We start from the raw sequence: 23440 nt of genomic DNA, 5'->3' as shown, positions 1-23440 counted from the left end.
GTGTATGTGTGTGTCTATTTCGATATCTATAACTGGACCTTGGTTCCAGACTTGGTAAAACAGATTTACTTACAGTTAAAGGAGTATATCATAGCAATTTCTTAATCTCCAAAGCCTTTTTACTGTTTATTTATATAAAACATTAAAAAAAACAGTTACTTGAAAATTTTCTTTAATCCTTAAGATTTGCTTGAATACACCTGGGGAAGCATTTTCATGAAGAAATGAGCCAGTGGAAACAGTTCATTGTGATTTTTTTAAACCAGAGATCTCACCATTGGCCGCAGAACCATGTATGGCCATCTCTTTGTGTTGTATCAACTAGCTACAAACATCATCTCAGGTGAAAATTATCTTAGTTCTTTAGCCCTGCTGCCTCATTCCTTCAAGCCGTTTGTAGAGTAGCTCCCTTTCACTTGCACAGGCCAGAACCCTAATGTTTGTAGTAAACCTGAGTGTCCCAACAATATCTGATACATCCGCTGCTCTTGCTCATCTCCACGCATTTACACTGGGGCATTATACATTTCATATATTCTTTGGTCCTCACTTCATGTCTTTGGGGCCAAGGCTAGTATACTGTTTTTAATTGGGATATTTTGTAGAGTGTAAACTAGGAAATCATATTAAATACCGTATCTGTTTAAGAATTATTTTAATTATTGAAAGTTGGCAGACTTTGACTCAGGTGGAACAGCATTTTATGCCTCCCCAAAAAATTGACCAAGTCCTAATTTTTATAAAATATTTTTAAAAATTTTATGCCTTCCCATCATTACCTGCTCTAGCATTTCAGCATTTAACAGATCGTGATTTGAGTTCTGCTGTTTTAATTAAATCATATATCTAGTCTACTCTACTATTTTAAAATTGTATTCTCTTTTCTCTTCATCTGTTTTACCTATTTGTGTATAAGTGTGTGTGTTGTGTGTAGGGGAGAGAGAAAAAGAGTGGGGGAAGGAAAGAGAGAGACATCCAAAAATCCTCTTAACATTCACGATTTCATATTTCTAAGATCGGAATTTGAAAATGAAAAGAAAATATCATTACTGACACTTTTATTTAGAAATACTGTTTCCAGACACTAATGAATCAATGTGTAAGGTCTTGCCTATAATGTTCTGTAATGGCAGTTGATCTCTATTTTAATTCTCTTATCCACGCCTTTCCTGGGAGGAGAGGGTATGGTAAGTTCCCTGCTGAGATAATGAATACCTGGATGGGTGAATTGAGGCCTGTGTCTTTGTTTTTGTTTGATAACTAAGTAACTGTGAATTTGGACAACACATTTAATCTCTTTCAAAATCTTTTTACTCATATTTAACATGTGAGTGGAACGAACTAGGATATCCACGTGGACCACATGCCTAGGAGTTAGCCATTCAAGTGGAATGAGGCAGCTTATAAAGGGAGTTCTGACAAAGGCAGGTATTTGTATAAATTCCAGGAGGAAATAAAAGGCGTGGCATGTTAGAAATCTGAAACTTGTTCATTATACTGAAGAACAGGGTGGAATGAAATGGGGACAGCCACACGGAAATGATGCAGGTCTTATTAAGAAGTATGTATAGTTGACCCTTGAACAACACAAGTTTGAGCTGCGCTGGTTCACTTATGTGCAGACTCTTTTCAGTTAGTACCTGTACTGTTTCCCATCCATGGTTGGGAGTTCATGGATGTGGAGGACTGAATATATGCATTGATCTACACGCGCTATTTTATGTAGAGGACTTGAGCATTCTTGGATTTTGCTATCTTGCAGAGGTCCTGAAACCAAACCCCCATGGATACTGAGGGACAACTGAGTTTTCGGGAAGTCAAAAGTTTATGTGCAGATTTTTGACTGTGTGAGGTCAGCCCCCCTAACCCCCACATTGTTCAGCAGTCAGCTGTATTTTATTCTAAGTACATAGGAAGCTGTCTATATGTTTTAAGCACGAGAGTGACATGAACATTTTTTACTTTATAAAAATCACTGTGGCAGAAGTGTAAAAAATGCATAGAAAGGGAGACTAGATACTGAAACTAGTTAGGAGTAGGATTGCCAGATAAAAAAACAGGACACTTGGTTAAATTTGAATTTCTGGAAAAAAATTAAATTTCAGATTAAAAAAAAAGTATTTTTAGTATAAACACACCTCATATACTACACAGTACATGCAAATGTCAGGTAAGATAAGGACTGAAAAAGTGTTGCTTTAGTTAAAAGGAAGCCAAGCAGACTTTGGAGACTACTTTCAGTAGAAATAGAGTGGTAGAAACCAAACTTGCAGAGAAATGAGGAATGAATGGAGGATAATGAAGTTGAGCCTGTGCTGGTAAACAGCTCTTTCAGAAATAGACTTTGAAAGAGCAGAGAGTGGGTTATTTATTTCATTGCCTCTGAGAATGTCAGTGGTTATTTTACTTTAAGTTGCCATTATTAAGCCTCATGATTTGGGACTGTTTAATTGCAAATAACACCAAACAGTTTATATAACATAACTATGAGTAAATGAAAGATATAATTCTTCCTATATTTTTTGTAGGCATCAAAAAATAGTATCCTCTCTATAATAAATCCTCTCTAATAGTAAAAACTGAGTATCCTCTCTCGTTACGTCTTTCTCTGCCTTTTTTCTGAATGATGCGCCTTTCTGGAGAAATTCAGATCTCCTTAGTTCTTCACTGAGTCCCAGCAGTCAGACTGCTGGGGGCTGGCCTGTTCTCTCTCACTCACTGGGGTCTCTGTCAGCCTTCTGCCTGTCAGTGGTGGGAACAAGGTGTAGCTTAAGCCTCTGCCCTGTCAATTCACCAGGCAAGACAGTGAGATTTTCTACTCTGCTTTAGAAAACCTAAATCTTAAAAAATATTTATAAAGTTTTGAGGGCTTTTCAGCAAGGACTGTTTTATAGACAGGAATGCTTTTTATACTTGAAATGCTCATGTATCTCCTATACCTTCTAGCACTGAAGATGTTCCTTTAAAAGCATCAGTTTATCATGGAAAGGAGTTGCTTATGTACCTTAAGAAGCAATTCTTTTCATTTCCTTTTCCTCCAGCTAACCTAAGTTCTCTTTAAACGCTTCTCTCCTTGTCTCAGTAGTGCTGAAGAGTTAAAATGCCTTATGCTTCCTCGAGAGCTACTGTGTGTCTAAAGTCAATCCCTTGACCCCCTTACCTTACAACTACCAGCTTAAGGTCTCAGGTTTCACTGACAGAAATTCTCTTCTTCTTCTGTTTGTTTTAGGGAGAAAAAAAGAAAAGAGAAAACACATCATAAACTGAGCTCTTAGTGGCAAAGTTTGTATTCTCTTTTAAGATGGATCCTAAGTTTAGATGTTGAGCTCTGAAAATAAACTCATTAGCCTGTGTAACCAGAATGGCAGATGAGTATTTATGTTGATATTGATCTAATGTAGTAATTTTCAACCTTTTTCATCTCATGGCCCACATAAACTGATTACTAAAATTCTGCAGCATACCCAAAAATATATTTTTTGTGAATGTGTGGATCTGACCAAAAAACAGGTATAATTTTGATTCATTCTCACTGGATGGCTGTGGTTGTGTTGGCTGTTGTCATTTTTTAATTTCACAAACTAAGGGAAAGGAGGTCAGTGTCCCTGAATAAATAGCCAGTTATTGCATGTTTTAAAAATAAATTCCTACTTAATTAGTAGCATAAAAAAAAATTCTTGTGAAACACGGGTCAAAAATTACTGATCGAATACAGTCCTTCAACATGGGTGTTGTGTTACAGAATAGAAAGAGAGCGTCCCCCCAGTGCTAGCAGAGCCAAACACTAGACACTGAGAATTGCTGGGCACTGGAGAAGTACTAGGTATTTTATTATGAGTGGCACCATCCAGGAGAATGGGAAGCTAATGCTCAAAAGACTGAACTCCCTGATGGTGCATAGGTTACAGATAGGAAAAAATCAAAAGACACCTTGGGTTACGAGTTTGCATTCATGCTGGGAGTTGATTGGTCAAATGGCAGAAAAATTGGTCAGGTAGCTCAGTTGGTTGAGTGTTGTCTTGATATGCCAATGTTGCAGGTTTGATCCCTGGTCAGATATAAGAATCAATTAATGAATGCATAAGTGGAACAACAAATCAATGGTTGTCTCTCTCTCTCCTCCCTCCCCTCCTCTCTCTTTCTCTCTCTCTTTCCATTCCTCTCTCTAAAATCAATACAAATTTTTAAAAAATTATTTAGTTCCTGGTTATTGTGAGTACTCTATACTGCCATAATATTTGCTTTTCCCCATGGGATCCCTGCTTTTAGTTTTAAAGATGAGATAGGTTAAAAAAAAGTCAGCCTCTAACAGTTAGAAAACATGATATGATAAGGATTATCAATATTATACATCCCTGTAATAATCCACAAAAGAGGCCCCCATTGCAGGAAGTAGCCAGGAAAAGAGGGAGTCTAACAGGTCTGTCTTTCTCACATCTTATAGCTAAACAGCCTTCTGCACAATTCTAATTTTATGAGTCTCAACATCTCCAGAGGTGTTGGTGTAGGTGTAGCATGTTGCATTAGCCACTGCATAGACTCCTCCTTGTTTTGCCAGGTAGTAATCTCCAGAAATTTTATTATCTAAGGACCCACATGCCAAGGACTCTAAAGTGGTTTGTTAAAATCTTAGAGCTTGAGCAGTAGAACTGGCCAAACAGCTGAATGTACAGGTTAAATTCCCTAATACCAGGTATTTAATGAAAGCTATGTCTGTGAAAACAAAAGAAAGACAAAGATTAATAATCAAAGCAAACTGTATACGAGCCTCTGGTTTGTAAGGCTGTCAGTTGTGAATTCTACATGTAAGGTTGGAAGCGTTTGTAGTTTGAAATGTCTCTGATGAGGTCATTAGGTGGTCAGGTGAATTCTGCCTGGCATACAGAGAGCATCAGTCACTGAGATTGTTTAAGCATGAACTGTTGTGGCAGTTTCCTGAATTTTATATCAAGTTGTCCAAGCTTGCATGGCTTTGGAAAGGGGTTGCATTTTTAGTTCTCAATGATTCTGAGTCAAAGGATGGCAGAAAAATTAGAAACATGTTTGGAGAGTCACAAACAGATATTGGAGGAAATTAGAAGAATCCAAGATCCAGTCCAGTTTAAAAGCAGAAAATAAAATAAAACTCAAAAGACAATGAATAGCACTAGAATCTAATATCCACAAAGGCATATTATAGTTTCTATTGAAACATAATTTTTCTCTCTAAAGTCATCCCTCTTTTTGCCAAAAATATCCAAATTAGGACTTAATTTATTTTCAAAATAAGTCTAGTTTTAATAAACTTAGCATGATTATTTATATAAGTTCAGCAAGAATATTAATTAACCACATTGACATTTTTAAATCTGCTTTGCTGGAATCTTTCATGAGGAATCTTCAGATTGATTTGAAAAGGTCTCTCAAGATCAGAAAAGCCAAGGCAAGCACTTGCCATCAGATGTTGCCTGCAATACCTATAGGTTTGGGGTGAGTTTCTTTCTCTTTCTCTCTTTTTTTTCCTTTTCTTTCTTTTCTTTCTTTCTTTCCTTCTTCTTTTTTTTTTTTTTTTTTTTTTTGAGGGAAAACAACATGGAAAGGACCTGCATCCCACCTGCAGTGCCCATGTTACATGAGCAGGTAGATATTTGTCATAAGCCCTTAGGGATTGCTTGTTACTGCTGCACAAACTAACTTATCCTGCCTGACCTAATGTATAACAAATCACCCCCTGGAAAGAGTGAACTTACTTATGCTCACTAGCAAGATGTTACAGTGTTTTTACTCTCTTTTTGACATCAGCAAAATATCTCAAGGTTCCTGCATCTGCCAAGAAGTGATATTATTTATTCACATAGTAAGGCTGCTGGGAACCATGGAAGCAAAGTACCAGGCCAATCTTTCCAAGGGTTTTTATTGGCTTCCATAAGTCAATCTGAATTCCTTAAAGCTGTCTGGTCATAGCTGAGTCTAAGCATTTCCCTCTCAAACATGACATTTCAGTCAAACTGTTGATAATAAATACCATTTTTCCAACTATGCACTGTTATAAAGTTTTTTATTGAACTTATACAAATAACCACATTGTCATGAAAATAGAAGTACTCATTAAGAATTTCTGAATTCTGAAGGGATCAGGTAGAGAGAAGAGAAATGCTTCAATTCTGTTTACAAAGGTATATATGTGTAAATATATAACAATTCTGTTTACCAAATTACTAAATCATAGGTAGTTTATGAGAAACAAGTTTACTTTTGCCTGGAAAACAAAAGATTTTAAAAATCAGCAATATTTTAAACAAAATTTCATAGAAGTTATAGTCATCTTCACAGTTCACTCAGTGCCATATAATCAATTCTTGTTTAACTTCACTAGCCAGCATTTCATGAATAAGTTATTCCTTAAGAATTCTGTAAATCTTTATCCATTTTAGATTTATGTTCCAAAAGTTTAGTCTAAGACCTGTATTTTGGAAAAAGTTGGTGTTCTCTCTGTCTTTCTGAAGATGAAACATATTTTCAAAAGGATCTAAGTAAAGTAATGACTGTCTTATAAATGAGAAAAAGTTAAAATGATGTGGTTATTTATAGATCTAATTATAATGTAGTTGAAAAAGAAATTTGTTTTTCTATGCAATGTAACATTTTATGAAACCAACTAGAATTACAAATGAAAATATTGTATCAGGACATTACAGATTCTTAGAGATTATAATCTCCTGATAATTCGTTCTTAGTAACAAGAATATATTCATTCAACTACAATATAATAATTATTTCTTTACTTGACAAAGCTTTCCATGTAATTTTAGTATATCAAATAGGCCTAATTAATTTAGAAAATAATTAAAGAGAGAGACGGAATTGTTGAAGCACTCCAGGGTCCCAGTGGAATAACCTGAAGCCATTTCCAGGTTTTAAAAATCTTCTTTTACATCCTGAACCCTGGCAAGTTTGTCAAACATGCTTGAACAAAAGGGTTATATGTCATTCTGAAACAGTATTAAAGTATCCATTTACTCAAAGTGAAAGTAAAAGATGTCAAACATAAATACAGGTTACCTATTATTATCAAAACTTTAGTTTTAGGATTGAAAAGATTGTTTTCTTGAGTAATTCCATAATTGATAAAGAAAATAAAAAACAAAACTATTTAAATAAAATATAAAATCTTTGTTTTCTGGGTAAAAAACTCGTAATATCATATCTGGATCAGAACAATATAGGGAAATTTTGTCCTTTTGAGAGTGTAAAAGAGAACCAAACTCCAATTCTATATTAGCTTACTTTAGGTACTTAACTTTCTCAATTAAATTTATTTGAATTTTATTTAGCTTGATCATACATAAGATTTCCTTTCTCGGGATTTATTTTTCACAAATCTTATACAACTTTTGTAGCTTCTCTTAGTTTTTCTCTTCTTGAGTAAGAAGAGAAAATTCATACTCATTCAAAAATAAACAACCTTATTTTAGGACAAACCAGTTTATTTTAATTCCTTAAAAAATGTATTTTCATACTATATACTTTCCTTCACTGAAAACATACACAGTTGTCTTCCATACTAATTAGAATTCATATACCTTAGAGCCTTAATTTTTATTGACAAATAAAATGTAAGTAGTCAGCATTTTTTAGATTGTCAAATTTATGAATCTATGTTATAAACTTTAGAAACATACTTTTTTTTTTTACTGGTAAAGTACAAAAATTTTTATTAACAGATCTAAATTTATCTTTTAGTTTTTCTGTGATAAGAGGTCAAAAGTAGGTAAATTTAGACTTATCTAGCAATTAGTGTTTCACTATTTCATGTTATTTGGGAATAATCTAGATATTTAATAATTTTTATCCTTTAACTTAACTTTGTAAATTCTAAAAGTTTCAAGTTACCAAAGAGATTTAGAATACAACTTAAGTGCACATACATTATAATTATTGCTAAAGAGTTAATCTAAAAGACATTTTTTATCCCATTTACATTTATTTAATTGACTTGTTCAAAACAATTACATTTAGATTACTTATGAAAATTTTGCCATACCAAGTTATTTTTCTTGCTGACAAATTTTGTAACAGAGATAATATGAACTTATTTGACTAATAAACCCAGGTAGAATGAAAGTATTAATGCTGATGATTTTAAAGATAGGCCTATTTAACCAAACCAAACTCAGAATCAGCTTTAATATCAAGTATTTCCCTAAATCATGTGATTCTGAAAAGCAGTTGCGTTAGTCTGTTATATTTTGAGAATTCTTATATAAGTGCTTGTTTAAGTCAATTTAATATTACAAATTAGCAATGCCATTCAGTGGTAGAAATATGCTATATCTAGAACATACGTACATAGACTTACTGATAAACATTAACAGAGATCTCATAACTTTCATTTTAAATGCTCGGTTTTGTGTCCCAGGTACAATTCAAAATACAGAGGAAAAACTGGATCCAAATTATGTTTTTGACAAGTAGACTAATTTAAGATTTTGCTCAGATGACCAAAGGTGTGCGTGCTGTAAGGAAATAACATCAACAAACAACATATCTCACTCACCCTGCCCCCTTCCAACATACAATACTTTCAGATTTAATTTGCCACCCCCAGACCAATTTCAAAACCAGTTTCAAGTTAAGAACAAATTTCCATGGTTCAAGCTTCCACTCCTCTCTCCTCCAAGGTACACTGAAATGCAGTCAGAATTGCCCCCACTTCCTACAAGATGAGACACAGACTCAACAAATAACAGATACAGTTTCAATAGTCAATCCTAGTTGATAACTGTAACCTCTCAGGGTCCTTTCCCTAATACAACCAATAGTGGGAGCCCCAAATCAAGCTAAATGAGTCCCGCAAGGGTCCAAACAGAAATAATGGAGGGTGTCTCTGGGATCGTCACCCATGTCTCCTAAACCAAATGCCCAGTTTCCCTCACCGCAAAATGAAAGAGCTATAGGTCATCTATGCCCAGTCAGCAGTGAGCCCTGCAGGTTCCGCCCTGGAGCAATCAATGTAGATAGCTGCTGGACAGAACCTGGCAAGACCACCACCAGCCAGGCGTTGCTGAACTGCTGGCAGAAAGCCCACTTAGGGCTAAATTCCATCGTGAGTCACCATTTGTTACAAAACAAAAAGAGTTCATCCACTCAGCACTAGCAGAGCCAAACACTAGGCAGGAAGAATTGCAGTGGAGAAATATTGGCTATCTTATTATTAGTGGCACCATCTAGGAGAACAGGAAGCTAATGCTCAAAAGCCTGAACTCCCTGATGGCAAGTAGGTTACAGATTTTATAGGGCAAAAACCACACGACGCTGCGGGTTAGGGGATAATGAACCATTTCTTTGGGTCTTGAGGACAGCTCTGAGGTTTTTCCAGCATCCCTCTGTCCAGTCTCATGGGAAAGTAACCAAGAAGTGTTTCACCTCAGGGCTCAGGCACTGAAACATATGAGTAATTTATATCAAGATGCTACCTTTAGCTCGCCAGAAGCCTGGGAGTGGGACCATTATCAGGGCTGGGCGTCTGTCTTCTTCTGCCTGGGGGTTGGATGATTGTGAGTGGTGTAGACATGTTATTTCTAGAGCCGGGATTTAAAAGTAAATTTAATCAAAGTCATAAGGACCCGTGGTTTCAGTTGGATCGTTGTTTTTACTACTTTACATTAAAATTTCATTTTGGGGGGGAGGATTTCTGAGTAATACTAAAACAATTCTATGAAGCAAAGAAACAAAGCTAGAAAATGTTATTTTTCTCCAGGCAAGCTATGCAGAACTTTGTACTTTGCCATATAGAACATGATCTCTAATAAATGAAGACTTGTTTTAAGTAATATTTTTCTTTTTCTTTTTAAAATATTTCATTGTTTATTCAATTACAGTTGTCCCACTTTAATATTTTTAAATTTTTGATTCATCGAAGAAGTAGTCATATAGAGGAAAATGCATTTAATGTCTCCAATTCCAGTTTGCACATTAATTATGCTGGGATAGGTATGGCTACAATCTAAATATTAAGGTAGACCCAGTATTAAGTTACATTGCACTACATCTGAATTGAAACTTGTGTTCCCATAGCAGTTCTCTGCCACCAGTTGACTGCCCTATGATTCACTCTGTTTCTAACACTAACTACCTGTAGATGGTGCACATTCCGCAAGTTAGGGGTCAGTCTGTCAACACTGCCCCTCATGAGATATCAGCCAGAAGTCTCAGGTGTCCTTAAGCTATTCATACCTCTTCCTAGCTGACTACAGATTCAGGGTTCCCCACATTCCCTTTGTGTTCAATAATTCAATAGAAAAACTCACAGAACTCACTAAAAGAGCTGTATTCGTGATTAGTTTTATTTTAAAGGCTGTTAACTTGGGGACACCCAAATGGAAGAGATGCAGAGGGCAGGGTCCTGGGGAGGAGGTAGGCAGCACTGTTTCCACTTCCTCTCCTTGTGGAATATTGGCCTGTCACCCCCCAGCATATCACTGTGTCACCAATCAGGAAAATCCATTGACCTTGGGTGTGCAGAGTTTTTATATGGGATTTCATCACATAAGTATGATTGAATACGTAATTGGCTATATGATTAAAATCAATCATCAACTTCTCTCCCCTCCCTGGAGTTGGGGGATGGGCTAAAAGTTTCAACGTTCTAAAAAGGGCTTGGTCTTTCTGGTTTGTCCAGTCCCTCCTTTAAGACTATTTAAGGGCCTACCTGCAGTTACCTTGTTTGCATAATTTAGGTACAGTCCAAAGGAACTCAATGTGAATAACAAAAGATAATCCTGTTGTTCAGGAACTTCCAAGAGTACTTGAAATGCTATGCCAGGAGCTGGGGACAAAGATCAGATATATCTATATCATCTATATCTATACCTATACCTATATCTATATCATCTATATCTATATCTATCTATACACACATACGTATCTTCTTTATTATATCACAGACTTCAAGAGTACATCTGATACAGTTACATAGTTTTAACCAAGTGAAATGTTACCTGAATTTTCCAGCTGAGACACCTGGCACCTAAGAGCTTACGTGATAGGGCCAAAATCACGTAAGTAAATTCTAGGAAGGACTGCAATCCAAGTTATCTTAGCTAATGAAATGTCCACTTTCTGTGCACATCAGCTTACACTATGAGACTGTTTTCCTAGCAAATTGTGAGGTTATCCATGAAATGTACACCAAAGAAACATTATCTACTATCAGTTTGGAAAGAATTGTATTGACTTAAAAAACAACCTAGTTCTTTTAACTTGGGAAACATCCAGGTGGAACCCACCGTACTCACTTCTCTGACTTTGAGATTTTTTCATAGTGTAGTATGATATACCTCCACCTTGTTCAGGAGTTCTGACAGTGAGAATTGACACTCCTCCTTTTAATCGTTTAGCATTTACTTTATACTGTACACTTATAAAATATTTTGCATTTAAAGACCAAAATTGTTAACTCAATATTGGCTGGGGAACTGCAGCAAAAAATTTTGTCCAGAAACGTAATATGCTGATCAACTATCATCATTTTCAAAAAACTCTACTGTTTTCCAAAAGTGATCTATGGCCACTTTCAACAGGATAAGTTGAAAAGTAAAAAAAACAAAAAACAACTAAATATAAGAAAGAAGAGAAGAAAGTAAGAATACTAGCATAAGGATTAATAGAGGGGTGATATAAAAATTTACTGACTGGCATGGTGAAGGATATATAAGGCATACAGCTCTCTCAGAAGGCAACATAATTTTAAATATGAGCTGAATAAATACATTATATAGGATCATGGACATGTGCTTTAGTTTTTATTTCATAACCAATGTAACAATAAAATTCAGATTGTTAGGAATTTTGGGAGAGCACTTTTTTTGTCATTTCAAAATCTGAAGTCATTTTCTGCGCACTTCATTTTGGTTTACATTCATTATAATCAACATCATCTAAAGTTGTGCTGTCTAATACTATAGCTACCAGCCACAAGTGGCGGTGAACATTTGCAATGCAGCAAGTCAGAAATTAGATGTGTTGAAAATATAAAGTACATATTGGATTTTGAAAAAACTCATGAATAATTTGTAAAATATAAATTCATGCTAAAATTAAAATATTTTAGATATATTTGATCAAATAAGATTACTTTTTAAATTAATTTGTCTTGTGTTTTTTTTTAATGTACCCACAAGAAATTCTAAAATTACACATGTGGCTCACCTTTTTATTTGGACAGTGCCCTACAGAATTCTTTCTCTATGTAAAATTCCAGATAGACATAGCTTTCTCTATTGTATATATTCATACAACAGAATAATCAGTGCTGCACAAACACATGGATAAAATTAAGTCCTTAAAAGCATAGTAAAAATATCAAGGATATAAAGTTACTTCTTCAGAACACTAGTCTTTCTCATCTCTGAGAAAGCCCGCCCCTTTTATGGCAGATCCTCAGCCGTCTTAGAGGTTAGGCACAGAAGCACTGCTGATTGCTAATTGGGAGAGGCTTCTTTCTACCATATTTTTAAATTAGCCCTTAATTTGCAAAATCATAAAGCATTTGGAATGTCAGGGGAAATTATGACTTTACACAAATCTATATATTCCTATGATTTTATTGTTCCTTGAGTGGAAAAGAATATGTAATGTTTATAAAAGAACATGTAAAGTGAATATTGGTTTTTAGACATTCCAGCGGGGGATGCATATTGAAATAGATGTGGAGGGATTAGATTCTAACTGGTTCACTGGTTTACCCATTTGGGCCTTAAGTTTTTCACCTGTAAAATGTCTTAGTACTTACTAATGCTCCTTTCAGTTTTAGAATTCTAGGTTGTAGGCTCAAGTCCTAGGACATCCTTTGCTATTTTTCTTTTTTGGCTATTATTTTTCTGTGAAATATTAAGGGAAAATTTTTCAGTGCTAAATGGCATGACACTTTTCTGCCACTTGTCTTGACTTTCGTTAACCCTTCTTCTTCTGCAAACCATCACACAATGTAAAAGTCACTCTGTTTAATTTACTGAATTCAGTGAAAGTATTCTTATCTATCATTTAGAATATTAGTTTTTAATTTATTTTTTAAATTTATTGGGGTGACATTGGTTAATAGAATTATATAGGTTTCAGGTGTACAATTCTATAATACATCATCTGCATATTGTATTGTGTGTTCACCATCCCTAGTCAAGTCTCCTTCTATCACCATTTATTCCCCCTTTACCTTCCACCTCCCCCAAGCCCTTTTCTCCTCTGGTAACCACCATACTGTTGTCTGTGCGTATGTGGTTTTTTATTGTTTTGTTTTTGCTTTATCCTTTCACCTTTTTCACCAATCCCCACAACACCCCCACCTCTGACAGCTGTCAGTCTGCTCTCTGTGACTCTATTTTGTTAGTTTATTTTGTTCATTAGATTCCACATGTGAGGGAAATCATATGGTATTTGTCTTTCTCTGACTAGCTTATTTCACTTAGCATAACACTCTCCAGATCCATCCATGCTGTCACAAAGGGTAAGATTTCCTTCTTTTTTATGGCCAAGTAGTATTCCATTGTATAAATATATCACGGTTTTTTCAGTCATCTACTGATGGATATTTGGGCTGCTTCCAAATCTTGGCTATTGTAAATAATGCTACAATGAACAGAGGGGTGCATATATTCTTTCAAATTAGTGTTTCAGGTTTCTTTGGATATATTCCCAGAAGTGGAATCACTGGGTCATGAGGCAGCCCCATCTTTAATTTTCTGAGGTAACTCCATATTCTTTTCCACAATGACTGCACCAGTCTGCATCCCCACCAACAGTACAGGAGGGGTCCCCTATCTCCACATCCTCCCCTGCACTTGTTGTTTGTTGCTTAATTTACAATAGCCTTTCTGACAGGTGTTAGGTGGTAGCTCATTGTAGTTTTACCATATTTTGCCATGTATGATGCGCACCTGCATTTTTTGTGTGCAGTATACATGGGAAAATATGGTAATTTGTATTTCTCTGGTGATTAGTGATGTTGAGCATCTTTTCATGTGTCTATTGGCCATCTGTATGTCCTCTTGGAGAAATGTCTATTCAGGTCCCTTGTTCATTTTTTTAAATTGGATTGTTTATTTTATTTTGGTGTTGAGTTGTTTAAGTTCTTTATAAATTTTGGGTATTAACCCCTTTTCAGATGTATGATTGGTGAGTATGGAATCCATTCAGTGGGTTGTCCTTTCACTTTGTTTTGGCTTCCTTTGCCGTACAAAAACTTTTGTTTTAACCAAGGATGTAAAAGACCTGTTCTTGTAAACTTATAAGACACTGAAGAAAGAAACCGAAGAAGATAAAATAAGTGAAAGCACATACCATGTTCATGGATAGGAATAATTAACATCATTAAAATGTCCCTATTACACAAAGCTATTTATAGATTCAATGCACTTCCTATCAAGATATCAGAGTATTTCACAGAAGTAGAACAAATACTCTAAAAATTTATATGGAACCACAATAGACCCTGAATAGCCACAGCGATCTTGAGAAAAAAGAACAAAGTTGAAGGAATTATGCGACTTGATATCAAACGATACTACAAGTCCATAATAATCAAAACACTCACCATGGTACTGGCATCAAAACAGACATCTAGATCAATAAAACAGAATAGAAAGCCCAAAAATAAACCCATGACTTTATGGTCAATTAATATTTGACAAAGGAGTCAAAAACATTTGATGGGTTAAAGATAATCCAGTCAATAACCGATGTTGGGAATATTGGACAGATATGTGCGAAAAAATGAAACTTATACCATCCTCTTAAACCATACACAAGAATGAACTCTCAAAATGGATTAAAGAGTTAAATGTTACACTCAAAACCATAAAAATCCTAGAAGAAAATATAGACAGTAAAATCTCAGACAGTTCTCATGGCAATATTTTTTCTGATATATCCCCTCGGGAAAGGTAAACAAAACAAAGAATAATGTATTATTTATTTAGACAGAGTAGCACTTTATTTCTACAAGGGCATCCAGAGCTTCCTAGACTTTATGAAATGGTAGGAACTTACATTATCTCTTTCTTTAGATCTTGAACAGTATTGTTTTCTAGTTCATTTACTAGATTTGTAATCTAGTTTACTAAATTAAACCAACCAATTTCATTGAACTGTTTTACTGATTATTCTTACATGTTAAGCAAGGCATAGAAATCAGCTACTCCCATTTTCTATTTTTATTCCTCATAATACAGCTTCCCACTCCAGGTGAATGTGTGCTATCACGGACACCAGTCACTGCAAGTGCCTGGACCCTCAGTTCCTCTCAGTGGTGTGTGCAAGGTACAGCCAAACAGCAATGGATCAGCCTGTTTACTTAGTAGCAGGATGAAAGTTTCTTCATGCTCATGGCCGTTTCCTAGTTTATAGGGGATTAATTCCTAATTAATGAAAAAGCCATGACTATCTAGCCTAGTTTTCCGTTGTCTTCCAGTACAAAAGGAGCTTGGAGAATTGAACTTGGAGAATTACACTTTAAAAATTATTTATAAATTTGGACCACTGGTTTGGCATTTGCTATCAGGCTTTATTACCATCAGTTTTCATTGGATTTCTTTCACAGAAACTTTGAGAATAAGTTCGAGTTAACCTGTACTGTCCTCTGCCCTTTTTGACATGGAAGATCTAGTGATTTACATGTAAAAGCAAAGAATAATTTACGTCACAGAGTCATACCCTAGGTAAATAAAGGTAATTGTTTTTTATGATCACTTGTTCATACAAGCACTCTTACACAAATATAGTCAGTTGAATCTCCAAGGAGTTTTTCCCTCCCACCCCACCCCATGTCTTCTCTGTCTCCTTGATTATCTCTCACCTTAATTCTTACTTATGTTCTGGCTGACCTTTCTCTGACCAGCAGGGCCTTGAACACATTCCCTGTGGAATCCATCATCTCCTCTCTGTAATTAGCTTAGTGGAGCCACTGTGAAGTGATGCAAGAAGGCTTTAGCTTCCCCAGAGCCACACTTTGTAGTCTAGCACACTCCTTATCTGTTGCTCCAGGGAGCCAGATACCAGGAAACCATTATGTTAATACAGCAACAGCAGCTCTTATTTTTTCAGTCCCACAAAAACCACATGTGACCTTACATGATCTTAAGATATAAACAAGTACCCAACATACTTTGGGCTCCCAGGTACTGAGTTTTCTCTTTCGCCTGACATTTCGGCCAAATCCTTAATCCATTCATTGAGGGATGGTGATGCTGTCATGTCCATTGTCTGACCTGGAAGTTCATTGGGAACAATAGTTTATGATATTATTCAGGAACCTCTTGTTAATGTTTTATCTACTGTCTTTTCAACTTTTAATTGAGCAAATTATGTTTTCTTCCAACAGTTTTGTTTTACCTATTTGCCAGGTATTGTACTAGTTTTGTTTTTCTGAAATAAATTTTATTTTGTTCATATTCCTTTGAAAATTACTTATTCTATGGACAATTTGCAAAGATTCAGAAGAATTAGTTTTATATTTTGTTTCTCACAACTTGCTTTTGATGAACTACAAGATGTCCTATCTAGTTTTACAGATTACAGACTAAGGCAGTCATTTTGACTTCTCAAAGCCCCTTGTAACTGACTTAACCATTTTATTCTAATTAGGGTTCTTTGCTCTTTATAAATGTATATTTTGTTTTCTTCAGCCAAATGTGAATGTGCCTGATAATTTTGAATTAAAAAAATTATTTTCTTCCCCCTCTAAGTGACAGAGTTAGTAATTTTAAGATCAGCCTCCAAGAAGTCTGGAAAGCATTTTGAAATCAGTGGAATCCCTCCTTTTTCCCCCTCACTTCTGCTAATTTCATTCCATTAAAATAGAAATGTAAACCTACAGGATATTTTTGAGAAAGTAATATTGTTTTCCAAAATGATTGTTATACCTCATACATTTAACTGTATGTGAAAATGCAAGGGAATGTTGGATATGTGGTTAAGTAAAATACTTTTTGGTGTGATTTTCTTTTCCCATTTAAACCTTCCTTTAACAGTAGTCCTTCTTGCCTGTAACTTTTACACCTGCTTTTTATTTTTTTAATGAAAACCTTCATTAACTTCAATGACTTGACAATATGCTCTTTAAAGTATTTTTCACATTTGCAAATTGATGCCAGCTTCAACTCTGGGAGTCCATCCCTTGACTGGACCAGGGTAGGGAAGAGCTGCTGAGGCAAGCCGAGCTTTCTGGGGTGTGGTTCAGTTTCTGGTCAGGGGCTTTGCTGATCTCAACAAGTTTTCCAATACGAAGCTTTCTTGCCTGCCTCACTGGAACTTTGTCTCAGTGCCTAAGTAACACAAGATGGTCAAAGGTAGGGTTTGGTTCTGTGCTAACAAGCACCCTGATTTTCTTGCCATACCCAGGCTACTCTACAGAACTCCAGGCTATGGAAACTTTTGTGTTGGCTTAGGCCATTTAGAGACTGAAAACCTACTACAGATCTTGGAATCCAGAGACAAATCCAGAAAGGGACTTGTGCTTTGTGCTCTATATATCCATTGATTCCACTTGGCCCCACTTGCATACATGTTCCCCGTTCTGTGGTGTCAAAAGAAGGAGGATTTTCATTTGTGACTTGTCTGTACATATAATCAATTTTTATGTGCATCAGTGTATTACAACAGACTGGGAGATTCTTGCCCCCCTCCCTTGTGTAGTTTTCCTCTTTTCTATCAGGCAGCCTCTGGGAATTCGGATGTAGAAGTCAATCCCAGTTGCCTATAATGATAAATCTTGAACAAGTTACATCTTTCGTCACTAGAAAAGGTACTACTAAATCAGCACTGAAAAATAATTTGGGGTATGTGTGTGTGCATGCGTGTGTTCTTCTATTTCCTTTTCTCTGGTTATAAAACTGGTCTGGAATCATTTTAAAAATTTATAAGATATAAAAAAAAGAAATCCCTCTTAACAATCTTCCCTTTAGCAACAGCCTCAGTTAATATTATGAAATGTGTGCTTACTGTTCTGTTTTTTATGCATTTTATATTTTATATAGTTGAAATCAAACTATATACAAATTCTTATGTTTTTTTAAATATTCACACTTTCTTATGCTATTCATAGTTTTGATATATCTAAAAAATTGAGTCTAGGACAACAATCTGCTTTTAAAGGTATACCAAGTCACAAATTACATATCAATTTTATGCTTCTATTGGATTTTTAAAATAATATCAATGAAAATTACTGTGGTATGGCTAGTACACTAGTAATTAGTCATATTAACTTCCTTTCAGTGAAGCACTGAAGTATTTGCCTATAATAAATTTGCAGTGCCAGCTCATCACTGAATGGTAGGTGAACTTCTAATGTTTTGCCCTGGATATACAACTGTTCCTTAACCTTACCAACCCTCTGAGAAGTTAGTGAAAGCTATGAATCTTCTTCCCAGAGAAATGCATATTCACACTAAAAACTAATTGTAATGATAATGAATTATGATATGCCAGGCACACTGCCAACTGCTTTACACATGTTATTTCATACAGTCCTCATAGCAGCACTGTAAGGAATGCACTGTTATCCTCATTTTTGAGATGAAGACATTAAAGCTTTAAAGAAATTAATTTTCCCACGGCTAAGGAGCTAGTAACTGGGGCTCAAATTCTGATTTTTACGACCCCACAGCCCATCCTCTAAATCATTGTGCACCTGATTTAAGGGAAATTATAAATTCCGAAAGCCTGCTTATCAATATTCATGTTAAGGACACCTTACCAAGTGCAAGCTAAAGATTTTTATTGGCAGTGAGATGTTTGTGAGATTAATGAGTCATGCTGTTTTCGTAACTCATTTAATATGTAAGTTGTTGAACATTTACTATTTTGAATACTTGTTAGGTTTTGGGATATGGCCATTATCCTTAAGGAGTTTACTGTCTTCATGGGCCGGCAACATTACACACATAAGACAATGAGAAAAAATAAAAATATGAAGTTGAATATATTGTAATTAGACATTTTCATAAGCTATACATGAAAATTAATCTCTTTACTTTGTCATACCTTGATGCAGTTGTCATTCTTTGACTCCCTGATTTATAAAAGGAAAGTCAAATCTGAAAGGCCATTATGTCCTCTGGGAAGCTGAAAGATTCAGTGTGTCATAAAAATGAGGTCTATAAAGTGAGACTCTGAGAAGTAAATATGAATCACATCCAGAATCCTGAGTGGTTTCATCAGCATCATCTGTTAGCTCCAGGGAGCATGCCTAATAAGGAGATGCAAGAATGTTTAGCCAGCTCTCAAAGCATGTATCATAGGGCAGTTCTTTTGAGTTGCACGTGTGTAAGCAGTAGAACACCTTGCTACTTGCTGCATTTGACTCAAGTAGGATTCCTACTGACAGAGAGGACTGCAGTACTTCAAATCATGCTTCATAGCCTCGAGTCATGCAGGAGTAGTAATGGTGGTAATTCCCCAACCTTGGATGAGATCATGTTGCACGGGAGGCTTATTTAAGCTGACCACCTGACAATCGAGGCTGTCAAAGAGAGTGGCTATGCCTATAATTCAAAGAACTGCTTTCTACAGGAACATACAATGGGAAATTTGTACATGTGACTTGAACAGCTGCTGTATACAAGGTTATCATAGATAATGGCTATTGTAAAATATGAAGGCTGGATTATGTCAAGCTTTCCATTAACAAGGCCCTCATCAAGTATTTGTACAGTTTTAGAATTTTAGTTCTTTAAAACTTTAATCATTTGGCCTATCTATATGACAGAATTAATTTATAAATGGCATTTGAATTTTCTTTTCAAAGCAAATAGAAACTTAGTTATGCTAATCGTGGTATATAGTTTGTCTCCATTTGTGAGTCACTTTTATTTGAAATGTCTAAATTAAGATTCTTTGATGACATTTGTGTTATATTGTAATTAGTTTAATAAATTGTTTTAAATTTTATGGCACACACTGTTTTCACAACCCCTGCAACTTGACTTGTTAGTGTCATTTTTTTTAAAGGGAGGCAAAGGTTTTGTGAAAACCTCTTATGCCTAAGAAGCCGCTAGATGGAAAGTATTTTTAAAGAACAGAAATTCCTATCATCATTCACAAATCATTTGAATCTATCCAGCTACTAGTTATTTGAACTAATTCTCCACACAAATATGCAAATATCGTGATGGATTTTATTTAATTTCAAAAGGAAAATATGATACCAACTCTATAATTTAAGTTTATTCCTGGGGGAAAATATAATTGAAAGGAAAACATTCTTTTTCATATTTTCTTTGAGTAGATCCTTGAGTTGTTTTTGGGTAAAGAGTCGATTGATGCTAAATGTCCATCCCACTTTAGCTTCACAGAGAGAATGGAAGACATAGTGACTGTCCACCTTTGAATTTGCTATGTGTGTGTGTTTGCACATGTGTGCCTGTGTATGCGGCTTACAGAAGACCTTTTGATTTCATAATAAGCAGGCTTAGGGATAATAAAATTTGACATTCTTAACTGTTACTAGTATTTGTCCCTATAGCCCTGTGCAGTTATCTTCTTGTTACGATGTAGAAGCCAGAGTCATAAACTGAGCATGCACCCAAGGCACTACTGTAAATTGTAAATAGCATTCATGTGGTCTGGTCTCTTTGACCTAAGACTAAATTGGAGTAGAGGGAAGAGAGAAAGAAGTTTTGAAAGGGGAATAGAAGTCAAAAAGAAAAAATGTACTAGAAAGGTGGACATGTGCAAATGTTCCCTAAGTTTTTGACAAAAGATTTATTTAGATGGGCCTTTTCATATGTGCAAATACTCCTTTGCTCGAGAGCCAAACCCCGTATAGGGGCGCCTCCGTTGCTGGTGTATGCGAGTGTGTGTATGTGTGTTGGCAATAATGCACTCATGAGATAATACGAATAATCAGTGAGGGAATAATTAATGATGTGGCAGGGAATATTTTTTGATAAATGCTTGGGGAATGAGGTGACAGGCGTGAAATTGGAAAATTCCTTCAGCGATCTAAAATATAAATAGCTTTCGGAACTGAAAAGAGTTTCACAGCTGAAGATTTTATTGTGTTGAGAGGAAAAACTTTTTTCTCTCCCCCACTCCCTCCTCCTTTGCAAGTTGTTTGTCCATTCACAAAACAAATACTCTGAAGCCCAGCGCGGCTCATGGGAATAAATTTCAGGTCGAATTAGTACAGTTTCCTTGCTGTCAGGATGCTGGAATTAATGGTGTTTTGATGACACAAATTTTGAAGGGCAAACAAAGACGCTGAAGGGAGAGAGACATGACTCCTTAGAAGCTTGGTCCTCCTCTCCCCCAGCCTCTCTTGTCTTCCCTGTCATCCGTCTGCCAATCTCCCTGTCCATGGTTAGTTAAAGGCGCTTTTTATCCTCTTTTCTTTCCCACAGAGTTTGCCAGATCCGGCCCGGTGCCTGGGTTCCAGGAGGACACGCTGCAGTTGGCCTTCATCGACTTGAGACAAGTAAGTCTTTGTGTTTTTGTTTTTTGTTTTTCTTTTAAGATGTGTGACTGAAGACCATCAGGTCTTAAGGAAAAGGGGAGGGAAGGGGGATTGGCGTTGGCGATTCACACTGGAGACCTAAGGGTTTTTCTCTGTGTCTGAGGCCACCTCTTTTATTTAGCTATCTGGGATCCTTAGCTATGGCGGAGTTAAAGGTTTTGTGGGTAGAAGGGAAGGCAGGAGGTGGGAGGAGGGACCCAAAGAGTAGAGGGACTCAAGTGACCCTCAAGTGATGTGACCCATTGTGCTATAGTTGGCTTCTGCAGACACAGCAAAAAGATAACTCAGCAAACCAATGCTAAGCAGGTGCACTGATGCGGAGACTGCCCGCCTAGAGGACTTTTGTTTGCAGATAATGAAGGCGGCAGCGTTTAAGGAAAATGAAATATTTTACATTCTGGATTGTTGGTTTGTCTTGTTGACTTGTTTCTGTTGCCTTAAGTCTTCCCACCTCCTCCTTCGTGGAATGTGGTCAGCCATGAGTGACTAAGTGGTCATTTTAGAAGATGATTAGCAAAGGCCCTGACCACTCATGCTCACCTGGCAGGCAACTCTGTTAAAGTGACATGATGCAAGCCTGTCCCTAGGCATACCTGAGCTTTGCCAGCCCATCGATAGAAAGCATTGTTCTGTAAGGCCGTTGCCTGCGGGTTGGAATGGTGGGTGGGCCTTGGTGGTTCGGGTACAGAGGAGCAGGATGGGCGGGGGCCTAAGGAGGGAGAAAGTGAACTGGGCTCTGTCATCTCTTCACTCTGAAGATGGATGGGGTTGGATAGAAAGTGTGAATGAAGTAAGAATCAATGACTGATGCTTCTCTCCTATTAAAACAATCTTTTTTTTGGTCTGTTTTTAAAAAGGGGGCTGGCTTTGTTTCTCCTGCCATAATGATTCAGTGCCTCTTGTTTTCAGAGCTGACATAGTTTGCATTCTGAAAACTTTTAGATGCCCAGGGTATTTCTTAAAGCTGTATCGGTAGTCTCCTTACCACTGTGACTTGATTCATGCTGGAACAGCTTTTAACCCATAATGGATGGCTTGAGCTACCCCTGAATCCTTGTGATGGGCGGTGTAATCTGTCATCTGATGACAATTCTGGAAAGCCCTGTTAAGCAGAAAACAGAATATTGTGTCTCTATAGATCCGCCAAAGTTTGAGGATTCAGGCTGCGTCCCAGAAACGTGTGTCAACTTAATATTTGGGGGCCGAAGTGGGGGTTCTCTTACACATAAAAGCTTTCTCAGCAAGGTCCTGAATGGAGTTCAGTATCTCTTGCTACACTTAAGGCCTTCCACCTGTGCACTCAGCAACTCACCTGAGACATTCAGGTTTTAACCCCTTGGCTGATGTAAGACTGAAAGATTGGGATTTTGCTTTAGGGTTTTGTGGAGTGGATCTGTTGGACTTTTCCCCTTGTTTCTTCTCAGAAACTTCGGAGCCAATTGGCTTTCTAGGAAAGCAGAAACTGAATTTCATTGGAGAAACACATCCGAGGAAAAAATGTTTCCCTTCTCACTATTCATGAGAAGGAAGTTGTGGTCATTCTCTCTAGTTTGTGGTTTTGGTCCCTATGGAAAGCAACTAGTGTTCACAGAAAATGTTAACTAAGGGAATAAGTTCGAAAGCACAGCCAAAATAAGGTGAATCTGAGCTGGGGATGAATGCTCAAGTACTTTTGGGCTCTCAGTGAGCACTGTTGTTTATACTTAAGTTCCTATTTTCTATTACATTTCTGTTCTCCAGATTCTTTTATGATGTTTTAACAGTAGAATCCAAAACTTCAAAATTTTACTAATAATGAAAGAGTATGTCTCTTCCTGTTGAATCTCTCACCTAATTTCTATTAACGCCTATCTCTATTAAAGCAGCTTAAAGTTTTTAACAAATCATTTGAAAAACTTTCCTAGTTCTCAGGCCGTAGCTCATTATTAGGGGGTCTAAGGTAGGTTGAATTAT

At 36.4% G+C, this 23440-nt stretch overlaps 1 protein-coding gene across 2 annotated transcripts in view; it reads left to right on the top strand.

Moving 5' to 3' along the window:
* Positions 1 to 23440, top strand: part of EXOC6B (exocyst complex component 6B) — a 566147-nt gene that overhangs the window by 396787 nt on the left and 145920 nt on the right. For both annotated transcript variants that reach the window (XM_054586855.1, XM_054586854.1), the window contains exon 20: positions 21375 to 21448. In XM_054586855.1, the coding sequence (XP_054442830.1) occupies positions 21375 to 21448 (74 nt within the window). The remainder of the gene's footprint in view (positions 1 to 21374; positions 21449 to 23440) is intronic.

The sequence above is a fragment of the Pteronotus mesoamericanus genome, unplaced genomic scaffold, assembly GCF_021234165.1.
Source record: "Pteronotus mesoamericanus isolate MK-2021 breed Mesoamerican mustached bat unplaced genomic scaffold, CSHL_Meso_final contig_98, whole genome shotgun sequence".
NCBI classification, from domain to species: Eukaryota; Metazoa; Chordata; class Mammalia; order Chiroptera; family Mormoopidae; genus Pteronotus; species Pteronotus mesoamericanus.
This window is presented reverse-complemented; position numbering and strand designations above follow the sequence as displayed.